Source organism: Belonocnema kinseyi, chromosome 6 (genome assembly GCF_010883055.1).
Source record: "Belonocnema kinseyi isolate 2016_QV_RU_SX_M_011 chromosome 6, B_treatae_v1, whole genome shotgun sequence".
In the NCBI taxonomy this organism is placed as follows: Eukaryota; Metazoa; Arthropoda; class Insecta; order Hymenoptera; family Cynipidae; genus Belonocnema; species Belonocnema kinseyi.
Window position 1 is genome coordinate 59,088,624 of NC_046662.1, and position 16,248 is coordinate 59,104,871.

Consider the following 16,248-nt stretch of genomic DNA (forward strand, 5'->3'; position numbering starts at 1 on the left):
GTTCAATAATATGCATAATATTATATGTTAAATGTTTAATAAATAAATTATTTTAATGATAATATCTGGAGTTATTGTTGTGCATTTGTTTTGGTAAGATTGGCATGACCTTCACGTCGTTCGCTGCAGCGCGTACGTAGCCGGCCAGGCACGTTTTTGGGCAGCGTCAAGATTAACGCTTGGATTTTAAAACATTCATAATTTTTGAACTATTAATCCAATTGATCTAAAACTTTCCAGAAAACTTCTTTGAACCTCAATGAACAACTTTCTCACTGAAAGCTTTCCGTAGCTTGAAATTCGTTCGCTAAACGAGGCTCTTGAAGGTTAAAATTCATTATTTTTGCATTGCCTCAAAAAAAAAATTAATAACTTTTTTGTTTATTACAATATTCTCGTTTTTCTTTCTTAGATAGTTTCAGAAGACTTAAGCATGTACTTTCTATTAGGGAAATCGGGAAGTGATGAAAATTGGCTAAATTAGCGCGAGTTTAAGTGAAAAAAGATTGGAATTTTTCGTTTTCAAAAAATCCACTTTTTACCAATTATCTCAAAAACTACAAAACCTATAAATTTTTGCAAAAGGAAAAAAAGATGTGTCTTGAAATTCTCTACAAGTATCAGTCTTTAAAATTGAAATTAGAAAGATTTTTAAAATTGGCACTCAGGACAATGCTTCTCAGGCTGAATCCGACCATGTCCCCTTTTGGTCGCCAGCGGTTCAATTGTCTTAAGATTCTTAGTAAAATTGACAATCATTTTTCATTTTGAAAAATTATTGCAACAGAAAGTTTAAGAAGATTTGAAGAGATTAAAAAAAAATACATACAAGAGGACGGAAGATTTTATTTTTAATTTGCAGGATTTTCAAAAATTGTAGGAAAATGTCGATGAATTTTAAAATATAATTAGAAGTGCTGAAGAAAATGTTAACACACTTCGTTTAAATTACTTGAAACAATTGCAAGTTTTTTATTTATTTTGAATATTTTCAAAACTTCCATGTATCTTAAAATTATTCAAATCTTTTCTACAAATAAGAAGTTGTTCAAAAGTTCTTCGAAAATCTAAAGATTCAAAGTTTTCTATGTAAAACAATTCAGTTTCAAATTGTTTTCTTTCAAATATTTGGTTTTAAATTACTCGTCTTAAAGAACAGTGAAATAATGCTAAATATTAAATACTTATTCTTGTTCTACGTTAAGAAATTTCAAATTAAATGGGATAAAAATTAAATAATTTAGACTGACAATATCTTAAATTTCATACAAACCTTTAATTATGGCTATATTATTATGGATTTATTTTCAAGTTGAAAATAGTAAAACGCACGTTTACATTTTTTAATGGCTAAAAAAATTAATAAAATTAATATATTTATAAATTTATTAATTAAATTTAATATAAAAAATAATATAAAGGAAGACCTGAAACTCTGAATTAAAAATATATTATTGATAAATCATGAACATTTTTATTTAAAAATAAAATTATCGGAATAAATGATATATTAATCTCAATTCTTATCAAGACTTTCGGATTGAAACAGTTGCAATCTGGAAATTCTCAAATTTTGATCGGATCTAGAATTGTTTGGTCAAATCAATTATTGTTCAAATTTCTATACTTAGAGTACAGATTCATTTGATAAATAATTGATTTATTTATATTTACAGTTGATAAAATTAAACTTTTTTTATCAAAAATTTTTAACTTCAAAAGCTTTTAATTTTTAATCGTTTAAATCTTAAAAACTGCACTTTATTTGTTTCTAAGACTGTTAAAATCGAACTTGGGCAAACTTTTCTTCTGAAAATTCTCGGTTTCCCTGTCCGGCGGCCTCTCTGGTTTTTATCAAAAAATCTTCGATTTTAAAAACTTCTGATTTTTATTATTTTTTTAACCTTTAAAACTGTATTTAAAAATTCTTTAAACAAAAATATATGCTTAAAAATTAAAAATGGAAAATTTTTACAGTAAAAGATTTTCGAATTAAGCATTCTAAACTTAAAAATAGAATAATTTAGAAATATCACAATTTAACAAATTATTTAAAAAACTGTTGAAATCGAAGTTGGACATTTTTATTATAAAAAATTTTTTGTAAAATTCCCGGTCAAAAAATAAATGCACTGTCACTTCCCGGTTTTCCCAGTTCAGCGGCTACCCCCATCTTTATGTTTATATTTACAGAGTGGCCACTATTTTTTTAATTTTCATCTAGCGGAAAAAATTTGTGATTTCTCCCGGTTTAGAAAAAAATTGAATTTTTTGTGAAACCCAACATTTTTTCACATATGAAATCAATTGTATAAATCGATAAGCATCAGCAAACCCTTTTTGCAAGAAACCGATCGACTTTAAATCATGTACATAATAAGTATGATAAATAAATTGTTGTGTCTAATAATAGGAAAATACAGAGATGCGTTTTATTAAACACTAGCAGTAAAAATGCACGAGCGCAAATTGCGCATTCACGTATCTGCAGTTTTATTTCCTAACAAGAAAAGTATACAAATTTAAAAAAAACATTGTTAAACTAATTATTTAATTAGGTTTTAAATATTTTTGAAACTATTTTCGACGATTTAATTATTTCAAATGTAATTATTAATGAATTAAATAAATTAATTAAATGTAATAAAATCCTTTAATGAAGATTGTATTATTATGAAGTTATTTTTAAGTTGAAAAAAACTTTATAAAATTTCAGTCACACGTTCACATTTGTTTAATGACTAAAACTTTCAAATTGAAATCGTTAAGTTTTAACGTTAAAATCTGAAAATTCTTATATTTTCAACTGGTTTCAAATCGTTTTGTCAAAATCGTTTTTGTTCACTGTTCATTACTTAAAGTACAGATAAATTAAAAAAATTCTTTATTAAATAAAAATGTTCTTTATCCAAAATTTTCAACATCAAAGGCTTTTATGTTTTATTTTTTTAAGTCTTTAAGAAAGGATTTAAAAATTCTTTAAATTTAAAATGTAAGTTTTTGAAATAAAAATTTCAAATGGAAAATTAGTAAAGTAAACAAATTTTTAATAACGCATTGTAAGCTAAATAATAGCATAATTGAAAAACATGAGAATTCCACTAATTATTTAAAAACTTCTGAAATCGAACGTAGACAGAAATTTAATAATTAATCCAAAATTATGCAAGCAATTATCAATTAGTTTTAAAAATATCTTGGTATACAGTCGTCATAGTACCTATTCTCCTTAAAAAAGGTGAAAAGGTCATTTTTTTGTTAATAGATGACAAAAAAAACTTTTATAATTTAAATAAATATATAAATTGACACATATCAATACATTTTTATTTATTGAACATGCCATACTATAATGATGAAATACCAAGAATTCGCACTGAATCATTTCAAAGAAAATTAAACCAAAAGCTGTCGAAAATGTTTTGTAAATTGTAGCATTTTAAAACAAATGCAGGTTAATTTTAATTTGCATTTCGAAAACACGAAACAACAATTTGTTTATAAATTAAAGTATTTTGTTTCTAATTTATATATTTGGTTGAAAATTTTTCTTTATTGGTAGAAAATCATTTTACTTTTTTTTATAAAGGATTCTAGTATTCTGTTGAAAATTGTTTTAGGTTAAATCCAACTGTTTTTTTTTTATGTCAAATTAAAATATTTTTTTTAAGATATCAATTATTACATTTTTCGTTGAAAATTGATATTTTTAGGTTAACATTTTCATCTCTTTGTCTTTTTTTCCCTTTAATATTTATAATTCTAGTTCAAAATTCGCTTTTTATGTTAGAAATTAATTTTTTAACTGATAATTTAACTATTCCACTTTTTATTGACAATTTATCTTTTCGCAATGAAAAATGCAACTACTTGGTTGAAAATTTACTCTAAAAAAATCCTATTCTCGGGTTGTCAACTTTTGTGTCAAATATTCGTCTTTTTGGCTTGAAAGTGTAACTATTTGATAGAAAATTCAATTATTTGATACCAAATTAAACTGTTTTGTACAAAAATTAATTCTTTTATTGAAAATTAATTCTCTTCAAAGATTATTTAACTACACCATTTTTTGGCTAAGACGTAATCTTATTTAATTAAAAGTCATATATTTGGTTGGAAATTCGTTTTTTCTAATTGAAAATTTAAAAAAAATCTAGCGTTATTTTTCAATGACCCATAATTTAGCCTATTAGCGCAGAAGTTTAAAAATATATTTTACAATGAAAAGGTAAGAAATAGTGGCATTAGCGGACAACTGTTAAAAAAGAGTGTCTTTATTGTAATTTTTTTCGTACTAGTAGAAAAATATTGTCATACCTAAAAAGAAAAGTGTTAAATTGTGTCAATATAATTAGCAAATAAACATTTAGATTACTAACCCAGGAGGTCCACGTCTGTTATCGTTCTGGCTACGAGCAGGCTTTTCCCCATCTTCGCGGTTGCGCCTGTTGTTGCGCTCCTCCCTTGATTCAGCAGAGAACTTTACGTTACGTTCTCCACCAGTAGATCTTGGCTGAGGTTTCTTGTCAGCTGAAAATAATAATTAAAATTAAGAAAGAAAAAAAAAGGTTTTTACCAAAATTAAACTTAAAAGGACTTTTAAAGGGTATCTACTCAAATCCTGAAGGGGGAAAAAACGAATTTTCCAGGCATCATTAGGTTTTCCCAGGTAAAATTTTTGGTAGTACGGAGCCATTAAAATATTTCGTATTTTTGAAAAAAATTGACTCTCAAGATGAATACAGTTTTGCGAATTTATTATAAATAAGGTTTTGTTTTTTTCATTTTATAGGGATTCAATTAATATGTTTAATTTGGGAAGCAAACCTTTTTCACGATCAATGAAATTTAAAAAATCGAACTCTATTCTAAAAATTTTTCCATTTATAGTAATAAGCAACAAACAACAAATTAAAGCATTGAAAGTAAAAGTCTTGAATTTCTAACTTTTAAAATTGAAGTTTAAAAGTTTTTCACTTTAATCAATTACAGAGTTCAAAGATTCAGATTAAGAATGAACTTAAAAATGTGTGAAATATATTATTTTAAGTAATTTTAAGCTCGATACATCAAAAATTCAAAAATCTTTTTTTTTTAAACTTAACAGTTCTTAAATTATAAGTTAAATTATTTTTATTTCGAAAAGCTTTAAAATTTTATTTTAAAATCTTAAGAAATATAGAAGTAGTTTTAAATTTCTTCAAATTAAAAATAATTTTAGAAATTATTTTCATAAGTTTTAAATATATTTTAAAATAAATTAAAATTTTTTTGCAACTTTTCAAAAATCCTGCAAATTAAAAAAATCCTTCAAATTTGAATTAATAAATAACAATAGAACACTTATTATTTGTAGAAAAATTTAGAGTAATTTTAAGAGATATTTAGAAGTTTTTAAAAGATTTAAATTAAATTTAGAACGATTTCGAATAATTTAAACGAACTGTGCGTACCGACGAAATTTGGCTATTTGTACCGAAATTTTGGTGCAAATACCCACAGCCGAATTAAAAAAAAAAAGAAGATTTTTGCAGATTTCGAACAAAAAATGTATAGTCTTTTTAAGAATTGTGAAAGACTTCAAAATAATAAAAATATTTTCTTAAGATTTTTATGAGAATTGAAAATTATTTTTTACTTTGAAAAATTATTGTAACAGAAAATTGAAAAAAGTTTTAAGAGATTTAAAAAATTATCAAAAACGAACCTGGACGATTTTAAGGATTTTTTTTTAATTCGCAGGATTTTCCAAAACTTGTAGGAAAAAATCGATTGATTTAAAAATATATTTAGAAGTTCTGAAAAAAATATGCTAACACACTTCGTTTGAATTACTTGAAATCATTTAAAGTTTTTAATTAATTTTGAATCTTTCGACAACTTTTAGATATTTCTGAAAATTACTCAAATTTTTTCTACCAAAAATAAGTGTCCAATTGTTATTTATATGTCCAGATTTAACAATTTCACTAACAAATTAAACATTTCTTAAAGAAAACAACCGAAATTGTTTTCTTTGAAATACTTGGTTTCAATTTACTCGTCTTAAATGAACAATAAAAAATTGCTGAACATTGCAAAATTATTCTTTTCCTACAATTAAAAAATATCAAATTAAATAGTTTAACAATTGAATAATTTAGACCTTAATAATATTTTCAATTTAATACCAATCTTTAATTACGACTATATTAATAATAAAAATAATCTATGTATTAATAAATACATTTATTGAATTTAATATAAAAAGAATATAAGGGAAGGCCCAAAATTTTCAATTAAAAATAAAATTATCGGAATAAATGATATTAATATCAATTCTTATAAGGATTTTCGAATTAAAACAGGTACAATCTGGAAATTCTCAAATTTTTAACGGATCTAGAATCGTTTTATCAAATCAATTATTATTCAGATTTTTTGTATTCAAAGTAAAGCTTCATTTTAAAAAATGTATTTATTTATATTTAAATTTGATAAAATAAAACTGTTTTTTATCAAAAATTTGAAACTTTAAATGCTTTTTTAATTTTTAAATATTTAAATCTTTAAGACTGCTCTTTAATTATTTTAAAAACTGTTGAACTCGAACTTGGACCGATTTTTCTTCTGAAAATTCGTAAAATTTCTGGTCAAGAAATAAATTCACTGTCATTTCCCGTTTTTTCCCGGTCCCATAAAATTCCCGGTCATTTCCCAGTTTTCCCTGTTTCCCGGAACAGCGGCCACCCTGAATTCTAATAATAATTCGACCAATTTTCTTACTTTCTCATTTTATAATTGAAATTCACAGCATATTTAAGTCACATTAATATGGGGACTATATTAAACTCAATTCAAATCACCTAAAATTTTAAGGGAAAATATTGAATTTTTAATAAGATAGATCGACTTTTAACCAGATAGCTGTATTTTCAACCGAAAATATTAATTCACAAGCAAATAGATTTATTTACAGCCTAAAAGATTAACTTTGAACCAAGAAAATTAATTTTTTCACCAAAACAAGACGAATTTTCAAAAAAAAAACATGAATTTAAAAAAAATTGCATTTTTTAATTTTGAAAGATAAATTTTCAAAGAACAAAAAAATGCATTTGCAACAAAAAAGTACAATTTTTTAACCAAGAATGTGAATTTTCTAACAAAAAATACGAATTTTCAAAAAAAAAATGTTGCATTTTTAATGAAAAAAAGTAACTTTGAACCAACATCAGGTTTTTGCCAAAAAGACACATTTTCAAACAAAAATATAATCATTAAGACTAATTTTCAACCAAAAATGGAAACTTAAAGTTTTCAATAAAAGACTTCATTAAAAAAAAAAGATTCTTAACAAACAAGTTCAACTTTTAATAAAAAAAGGACCAATTTTCAACCAAAAAGATAAATTTTTTTATGAAACATTTGCGTTTAAAAAACAACGGACTTTAATTAAATACCGAAAAGACGAATTTTGAACAAAAAGCTTAGTTTATTTTACAACCAAGAAGGTGAATTTTCTCACAAAAAATATGAATTATCAACAAAAACGATTCTTCAAAGAAGAAAGACAACATTTCGTCTACTTGTTGGATTTACAAGCCAAAAAGATTAATGTCCTATAAAAAAAGGTTAAATTTTCTACAAAAAAAAAGTTAATTTTCAGCAAAAAGTTGCCTTTTTTTTACTAGACAGAGGAACTTTCAGCCAAGACTAGTTTTCCGCCAAAAAAGACGAATTAAAAAAACTAAAAAATATCAATCTTTAACAAAAAAAGACTAAAAAAGGCAACTTTTCAACCAAAGATGTAAAGTTTTAACTAAAATTTTGGAATATTCAACTGGAACAGTTATATTATTGGTTTAAAAAATATATTTTTAGCCAAAGTAAAAACGAATTTTAAAAACAAGACAGCTAATTTATCAACAAAAATCAAATTTTCAATTAAATTGATGAATTTTCAACAGAAATCAATTTTCAAAAACAGTTGAATTGAACCAAAAAGAAGACTTCAAACCACGATAAAATATCAATCAGAGATGAATTTTAAACTAAAATAATGGCATATTTAATTGGAATAGTTGTACTTACAACTGAAAAAAAATTGCAAAAAAAAATTCAAAAAATAGTTACATATTTTACATATAGTTACAAATTTTCGACTTAAAAAGATCATTTTGTCACCAAAAATTAAACAGTTAAATGTTTAGTAAAAAAAATTCATTTTCAGCCAAAGAGATGAAGTTTGAACTAAAAGGATGGAATATTCAACTGAAATAGTTACAATTTTAATTTTTTTATAATTATTTTTTATCCAAGAAAAAACTTATTTCCAATCAAATAAGCTCTTTTTTTAACCAGAGATGGATTTAAAATTAAGTTGATTCTTAAAAAAAATTCAAAAATAGTTGAATTTGAACAAAAAGACAGTTTTCACGGTCAATGAAATTAAAAAAATTCAACACTAAAGCTTCAAAATTCCAGAAATTCCTGCAAATTTTAGAAAATTTCTTCACAATTTGGATGCATAAATAAAAATTGAAAATTTATTATTTGTAGGCGAAATTTGAGTAATTTTAAGAGATATGTAGAAGTTTTGAAAAGTTTCAAACTTAATGTAAAACTTAAAATGATAGCCCATTATAAAACAAAATGTAAATGTAACAAGAATAAAAAAATTTTATTAAGATTCCTGGAAAATTAAAAATAACTTTTTATTTTGAAAAATTATTTTAAGAGAACATTTAAAAAGTTTTTCAAAAATTTAAACAAAATTTTCAAAAAAGATTCTAGAAAATTTTAAGAAAACTTTCTAAAATTTGCATGATAATTTTTAACCCTTTTTAGAACTCCTAAATATCTGTTAAAAATACCCAAATTTTTTCTACAGTGTTCATTTGTAAATTATACATAAAAATTTTAAATTCTCACAAATTAAGCATTTTTCGAAATTTTAACGATTCCAGGTTCCCTATGTCAAACAATTCAGTTAAAGATTCTTTACTTTAAAATATTTGGTTTCAATTTAATTGTCTTAAATAAAAATTCAAATATTGCTAAATAGTCAATCATTAATATGTTGTTTAATTCAAAAATTCAAATTGAATGGGTTAAAAATGGAATATTTTACACTGAAACAATATTTTAAATTCAATAAAATCCTTTAATTAAGAATATATTATTAAGAAGTTATTTTTAAGTAGAAAATAGTTTATAAACTTTCAGTCACACGTTCACATTTGTTTAATGGCTAAGACTTTTAAATTCAAACCGTTTAAGTTATAACGTTAAAATCTGAAAATTCTTAAATTTCCAACAGGTCTAAAATCGTTTCATCAAATCGTTAAATTTAAAAAAAAAAAATTATTTATTAAATAAAAATGTATTTTATCCGAAATTTTCAACATCAAATGCTTTTATTTTTTATTTGTTCAAGTCTTTAAGAAAGCATTTAAAAATTCTTTAAATTAAAAATGTAAGCTAAGAAATAGAAATTTTAAATGAAAAATTTTTAAAGTAAAAAAATTTTGAATTACGCATTGCAAGCTAAATAATAGCATAATTGGAAAAAACATAAAAATTCAACTAATTCTTTAAAAACTGTTGAAATCGAATGTGGGTAGATTTTTATACTGCCACACTGCGAATTTTCAAAATGAGTTGGATTTTTAAACAAGATGATTAATTTTCTACCACAAGAAACGAATTTTCCACAAAATGCATAATTTTTTAACCATATATTTTAGTATTCTACCATAAACAGTTAATTTTCAACAAAAAATGGAATAGCTAAATTTTCAGTTGCAAAATAAAAACTAAAGAAAAAAAAAACAACATAAAAACGAATTTTTCAACAAAATAGTTAAGACCAGTTATGTAAAGCTACTTTTACAATTGAAGAAATATTGTTATTCAGTTGTATATTATAAAACAAAAATAAACACGTTCTCGAAAAAAATCCGTCAACAAGAAATACCCTGACATTTATAGATATATGAGTAGACACCATCTAAATTCCATTCAAATTATACGATACGTTCTAAGTTGCAAAACACTTTTAAAAAAAGACACGTTTCAATTTGAGGTTAGGTTACTCTCAATTTACGTATGATTGCTTTATCGATCTACAAAAAAACGACAACCAAAAGACGATGTGTTATACCCTTTATATAATAAAAAATTTAACATCAATAAACACACACAAAATAAAAATAAAATTATGTTTAAGAGAATATGACTCTGAAAAGACAATATTTTTTCTTTCGGAGAAACAGATTGGCATAACCTTGGATGTACGTGATAAAATATTTCAATATTCTGGAAATAAAATATATTTTTTTATATTCATGACTAGTTATCGTTATATTGGAAAAAAACAAGGTCACATTCGATTAACTGAAGACTGTTTTGTTAACGAGGGAATTTGTTGAAAGCATGATAAAATCATTATTGTTCATTATACTTGAAATTATTTTGAAGATTTTCCACGTTTCGGAACAATAAAATGTTTTTATTTTGCTCCGAGATTAAAAACAATGTTAGCGAAAACTCTTTGTTTTATTGAATTGCGTTGTTCTACTAGCCCGATTTCCGGTAAAAGCAACCAATAGGGAGACAAGTTCCCAACCGGAACTTTCAAACACGTCCTCCAATTCGTTACAGATTCGCGCCAAATTCAAAATTGATATTCACCTTTCAAGTTTCATTATCAGAAATTGGAGTAAAAACGGGCAATTTGTTTATGTTTTTCGAACTTTTTGAATTTTTAGGTTAGAAAATAGAATTTTAAGGAGAAACTTATACAATATTCAGGACATATATTTTTTTCAATAAAAAATTTTGTTTCACATGTAGAAATTGCAATTAAAGTTTTACCAACATTTTAATCGTTATAGCAGATTGTAAAAAAGCGTTAGTCGAAAACCTCAAAATAACCTGAATTTTAGAACTTTCCATAAAAAATCTTTAAAAAAAAAGTCGAAGCAACTTGTGTCTTGGCTATTACCATGCTTGGCCATGGGCTGTTATTTTTATCATGCTTTCCAGCAGACATATTGGTTAGCACATGGCGGTAATTCATCACCACTGGAACTTTTTTTAATTAAAAAAAATGCTGCTCCCTAAAACCCAATATCTCTCAATCGTATTCAACAAAATGACGTTAAACACGAGGAAAGCCTCGCAAAATCGATATCGGTGAATAGTTTATTACACGCCAAACCAGCGTAACTCAAATTTGCGAAAACTTTAAATCCCCAAAAAATCTAACCTCATATTTTCCCAAAAGTGATAAAAATTCGAGAAGATTTAATCATAACCCCTTTTACCGAGCCAAAATCATCAGGAACGCAATTCGCAAAGTTGCGACCGCGTGGAAACGTGTTCTCGTAAAAATGCAAACCACGGAGAGAAAATCAATCTTGAGCATGCCAGAACTTGAATGGGAAATTTGGAAACCTGCTAGAACTGGATTTCTAGACATGAGGAATGTTGCAAAAGGTCTTGCAAAAGCGGGAAAATCGAGAAAAAGTGGAACTAGAGAGCGGGAATGAGGCACGAGGTCGACTTGGTCGGCCATAATGACTCTTTTAAGGGAAAATCTTTTAGGGCTCACCTTGACTTTTTTGGGTCTCGGTTGGCTGCTGGGCATCCTTAATCACACGAGCTTTTGGGGGCTTGGTAGCGGCACTTTTCTGCTCCGGCTGCTTGGCCTTTTCGGAGAGTTTTTCCTTCTTCTTCTGCTCCCTCTCCTGCTCGCGAATTTTAAGGACTTCTAGCGGATCCTCATCTTCGTCGAGAGCCAGAGAGAACTTGTTTTTGACCTGGATACTGTACTCCATGGTCCTTTATCCTCTTTTTGACGAGGATTATGCGAAAATTTCACGGCTACTTTTGAGCCCTTGTGTAACAGAGACATTCAATAAATCCAATATGGCTGAGTTGAAGACTGTCCACGAGGTGCTGGGGAGGATTGGGAGGAACCGCATCAGCGCTCCTTTCCCCCATTCCATTTTTTAGAATCTTACTGGGGTTAAGTTTAATGCAGCCAAGGGTTGAAATAGGGACAGAAAAATTTTAATTGATTTTTGGCGGCGAAGGATTTTCAAAATAAAAAGTTGTTTTCGAGAAAAACGGAGTTGTTTGCGGCTGTTTAAGATTCGCTATAGAAAGACACATCCGGTTAGGTTGTTTTACGTTGTTGAGAGCAACGATGTATGATTGATAATATAATGGCAAGCATGGCAAGTTTGAGACACGTAGATTGGAGGTGACAATGAAGTGTGATAAAGAATTGCCGGTAGTCAAAACATAAATAAAGTGAAACAATAATGGAAATTAAAGCAGTTTTTTTGAGAATGGTAACTTTGGGATGAGGGCCAATCAGTTTTGAAAGATTGCGCGGGGAAGTTTGGTTGGTCTTCCGGTTGAATCGCGGGACAGGGATTTTATAAATTTTTGCAAAAAGTCGACACAAAAGAAATAAAATCACTCATATGAAAAAGGATTTTAAGCAAGTTTTGAATGGTCTGAATTTAATTGTGGGGAAAAGAGATTATATTGATCATAATATATTGATTCGGCTTCTGCTTTACCGACCTACATGTTTGAATTTATTTTACGCGCGAAATTTCAATCGAAAAAAAGTTCTGCAAAAACTGTTTTGCAAAAATTTGTTAATAATTTCTATCTTCAGAAGCTTTAAGAAAATTTAACATTCAAAAAATATTTATATTTTTGAAAACTAAAAAAAGCATTAATGGTTCATATGATTGTCTTAATTTTAAAAATAAATTTTAAGAAAAATTGTTCAAAAACATTTAAAATAATTTCCTAAATTTTCAAAAAACATGGCAGAAGATTTTAAAGAAAGATTTTTTAATTTTTCGAGAATAAAAAATGTTGAAAATCAAGTATGTTTCGGAGATACATAGGTATTTTGAAAAAATAATTCATGCATTCTTTCTTAATTTCGAAAAATTAATTTTAATAGAATATTTAAAAAGATTTCAAAACATTACAAAAGATTATTTAAATTTCCGAAAAAGAATTTGAAAGACTTTAAGGCAGTTTTTTTTAGTTTTGCATTATATTAAAACATTTTAGGAAAACTTTTAAGTTTTTCAAAAGATATTTCAGAGATTTTTAAATTTTGAAAATATACAATAATAATATTCTTCTTCAGATGATTTCAAAAAATCATAAGTATTTTTTTACCTCTGCAGAATTAAAAAAAAAATTAGGGAAACTTTGAAATTTTGCAAAAGACATTACAATGATTAAAAAGTTAGAAAAAGATTCGAAAAGTAATTTAGATCTCAAAAAGATTTCAAAAAATTTAAACAAACGGCTGATTCCTTAAGAATTTAAAAAAGAAGCTTTTGAACAACTTTGCTGGGTTTGGAGAGAATGACAAAATATTCTGAAGGTTCTTGAGGAAATTTAAAATAATGTTGCATCCTAGAAATTAATTTAGAGATAATATTAAAAAAGTCTCTGAAATTGCAAAAATAACATGGAAGTCTTTAGGACGATTTCTTTAATTTTAGATAGATTGAAAACAATTTTAGGAAAAAACTGAATTATTTTAACAGGTATTTATAAGATTCATAAGGGTTAGAAGTTTTAAAAATAATACAAAATTTTTAACAAAATTTACATTTTTCAAAATGTTGAAAAAAAAAATTTAGAAGCTTTTTAAGAATTTTTAAAGATTTCAGGAAAATAAAAAAATAGCTGAAATTAATGAAAATTGTTATGATATTTTTGTTGGTTTACATTAATTTTATTACAATATTTACGAATATTTTCAAATTTGTGAAAATTAATTTAAAAGATTTCAAGGCGATTGTTTTAATTTAGCAAAACTTTTTAAAAAATAAGAAAAATCATTAATTGTCAAATAAATCAGGTCTTTGTGTAAAATCAAACATTTATATTATTTTGACAATTGAAATTATATTATCAGTCATCTCTTACGAGAAAAAATTATTTTTCTAAAAAAAAGGTTTAAAACCTAAGCAAATTAATTTTCTAAATAATATAACTTTACTATTTAACATTTTGAAACAAGTAAACAATCTTCAAATATAACTGTTTGTTACAAAAACTTTGTTTAAAAAAAATGTTTCTAACGATTAGAGAAATAGAGAAGTATACTTCCAAAATTGAAAACAGTAGAGTTGTAAAGAATATTTTTCCTGAAAGAACCATCAATGATTTAAATTCAAACCATTTTTAAACCATTGGTAAGTAATTTAAAATGACATCAACAGTTAATATTATTTTGATGATTAAAATCAATGAAAAAGCTTTTTGTCACGTATCAGTTTTGGCACAATTTTGAAAAAATTTCAAAAATAATTTAAAAAGTTAAAAAAAATGTTAAGCATTTTTTAAGGTTTCAAACGAATAAAATATGTATTAAGATTTGTGGCAAACTTTAAAGAATAATTTTTTGTCTGCAAAAATTAATTTTGAAAAAAAATTTACAAAGATTTGAAAACATTTCTAAAGATTTCTAAAAATAACAAAAATATACCTGGAATTATTATTTGATAATTATGCATTCTTTTTTATTATTTATAATAATTCATGAAGAGCGCACTGTTAATTTTTTAAGGTTTCGAAAAAATGAAAGAGTTTCTGAACAATTTTTCAAGGTTTCAAGACAATAAAAAAATTTGTTAAGATTCCGGGGAAGCTTTTAGATATGATTCTTGATTTTGAAATAAAATTAAAAGAGATTTAAAAACATTTCTGAAAATTTCTAAAAATGCCGAAAATAAATCAGGATTATTTTAAGGCTTTTTTCAATTTTGAAAGACTTGGTTTATTATTCGTTTTATTATTTATTGTTTATTAGTAATATTTAATATAAAACGCAATGTAGATTTTCAAAGATTTATCGAAAAAATTGTAGAAGCTTTAAAATTTTTTTAAAAGTAAACAAAAAATTATTAAAACATTAAAAAGAAATCATGAAAAATTATTATTAAGATTCCTGAGAAACTTTTAGATATAATCTTTTAGTTAAAAAAAAGTGTTTAAGAAAATTTACAATCATTTTAAAAAGTGGCGAAAATAAATCTGAAAAATTTTAATGCAATTTTTTAATTTGGATATATTTGTTTTATTATTTATTTAAAAATTATTATTTTTTATTATTTATAGTGATTAATTTAGAGCAAAAATGTAGATTGTTTATAATTTCGAAAAAATGCTTAAGCTTTTTGAGAATTTAAAACTTTTAAGGGAGATTTAGAAAGATTTTAAAACATTTCTAAAGATTTCTATGAAAATGTCGAAAATGAATCTGGAAGATTTTAACATTTCAAGGTTTCAATGTTTCAAATCAATACAAACATTTATTAAATTTTCTGGGAAGCTTTTAAATTTGATTTTTGACCATGAAAAAATAATTTTAAAACAATTAAAAAAGATTTGAAAACATTGATAAAAATGTCGAAAATATTCCAGAAGATTTTAAGGAAATTCGTTGTTGTTAAAATATTTTGTTTATTATTGATTTATTATTGCCACATTCTTTAATAATTATGAATAATTTTTTATTATTTATAATAACTAATTATAAACGAAATGTACATTTTCTTAAATTTCGAAAAAATAAAGAAGCTTTTTAAGAATTTTTTTAAGTTTTAAGAGATTACAACATTTAGATTTGGTTTATTATTTGTTATATTATTATTTATTATTATTGTATTATCTATTCAATAATTTTTAATAATATTGTATATAAAACTTAATGTAGATTTTCAAAGAAGTATAGAAAAAATGTAGAAGCTTTTTAAGAATTTTTAAAGGTAAACAAAAAAATGATTAAAAACAATAAAAAAGACCTTTAAAAATTATTAAGATTCCTGGGAATCTTTTAGTTGTGATTTTTTCTTTTGAAAAATTAATTTTTAAAGAAAATGTACAGTGATTTTTAATAATGACAAAAGTAAATCTGGTTTAGGGCAATTTTTTAATTTTTAAAGATTTGGTTTATTATTTATTTTATTATTATTTATCAATTATTAATAATTTTGTATTACTTAAGATTTAAAACATAACACACGTTTTATAAGATTTCGAAAAAATGGAGATACTTGTTAAGAATTTTTCAAGGTTTCAATACAATCCAAAAATTTATTAAGATTTATGGGAAACATTTAGATATGACTTTTTATTTGGATCTAATAATTTTGAAAAAAAATTATAAAAAAGTCGAAAGATTTGTTTTATTATTTATTAATAATCCTTTAT

At 24.7% G+C, this 16,248-nt stretch overlaps 1 protein-coding gene across 2 annotated transcripts in view; it reads right to left on the reverse strand.

Moving 5' to 3' along the window:
* Positions 1-11,945, reverse strand: part of LOC117174511 (plasminogen activator inhibitor 1 RNA-binding protein-like) — a 36,057-nt gene extending 24,112 nt beyond the window's left edge. The window contains exons 1-2 of one of the 2 annotated variants that reach the window (XM_033363695.1): positions 11,597-11,945; positions 4,380-4,530 (exon numbers count right to left, since the gene is read on the reverse strand). In XM_033363695.1, coding sequence (XP_033219586.1) covers positions 4,380-4,530; positions 11,597-11,822 — 377 coding nt within the window. In that variant the 5' untranslated portion in view covers positions 11,823-11,945. The remainder of the gene's footprint in view (positions 1-4,379; positions 4,531-11,596) is intronic. The other variant, XM_033363694.1, reaches the window with a different exon arrangement.
* Between the last annotated feature and the right edge of the window lie 4,303 nt (positions 11,946-16,248).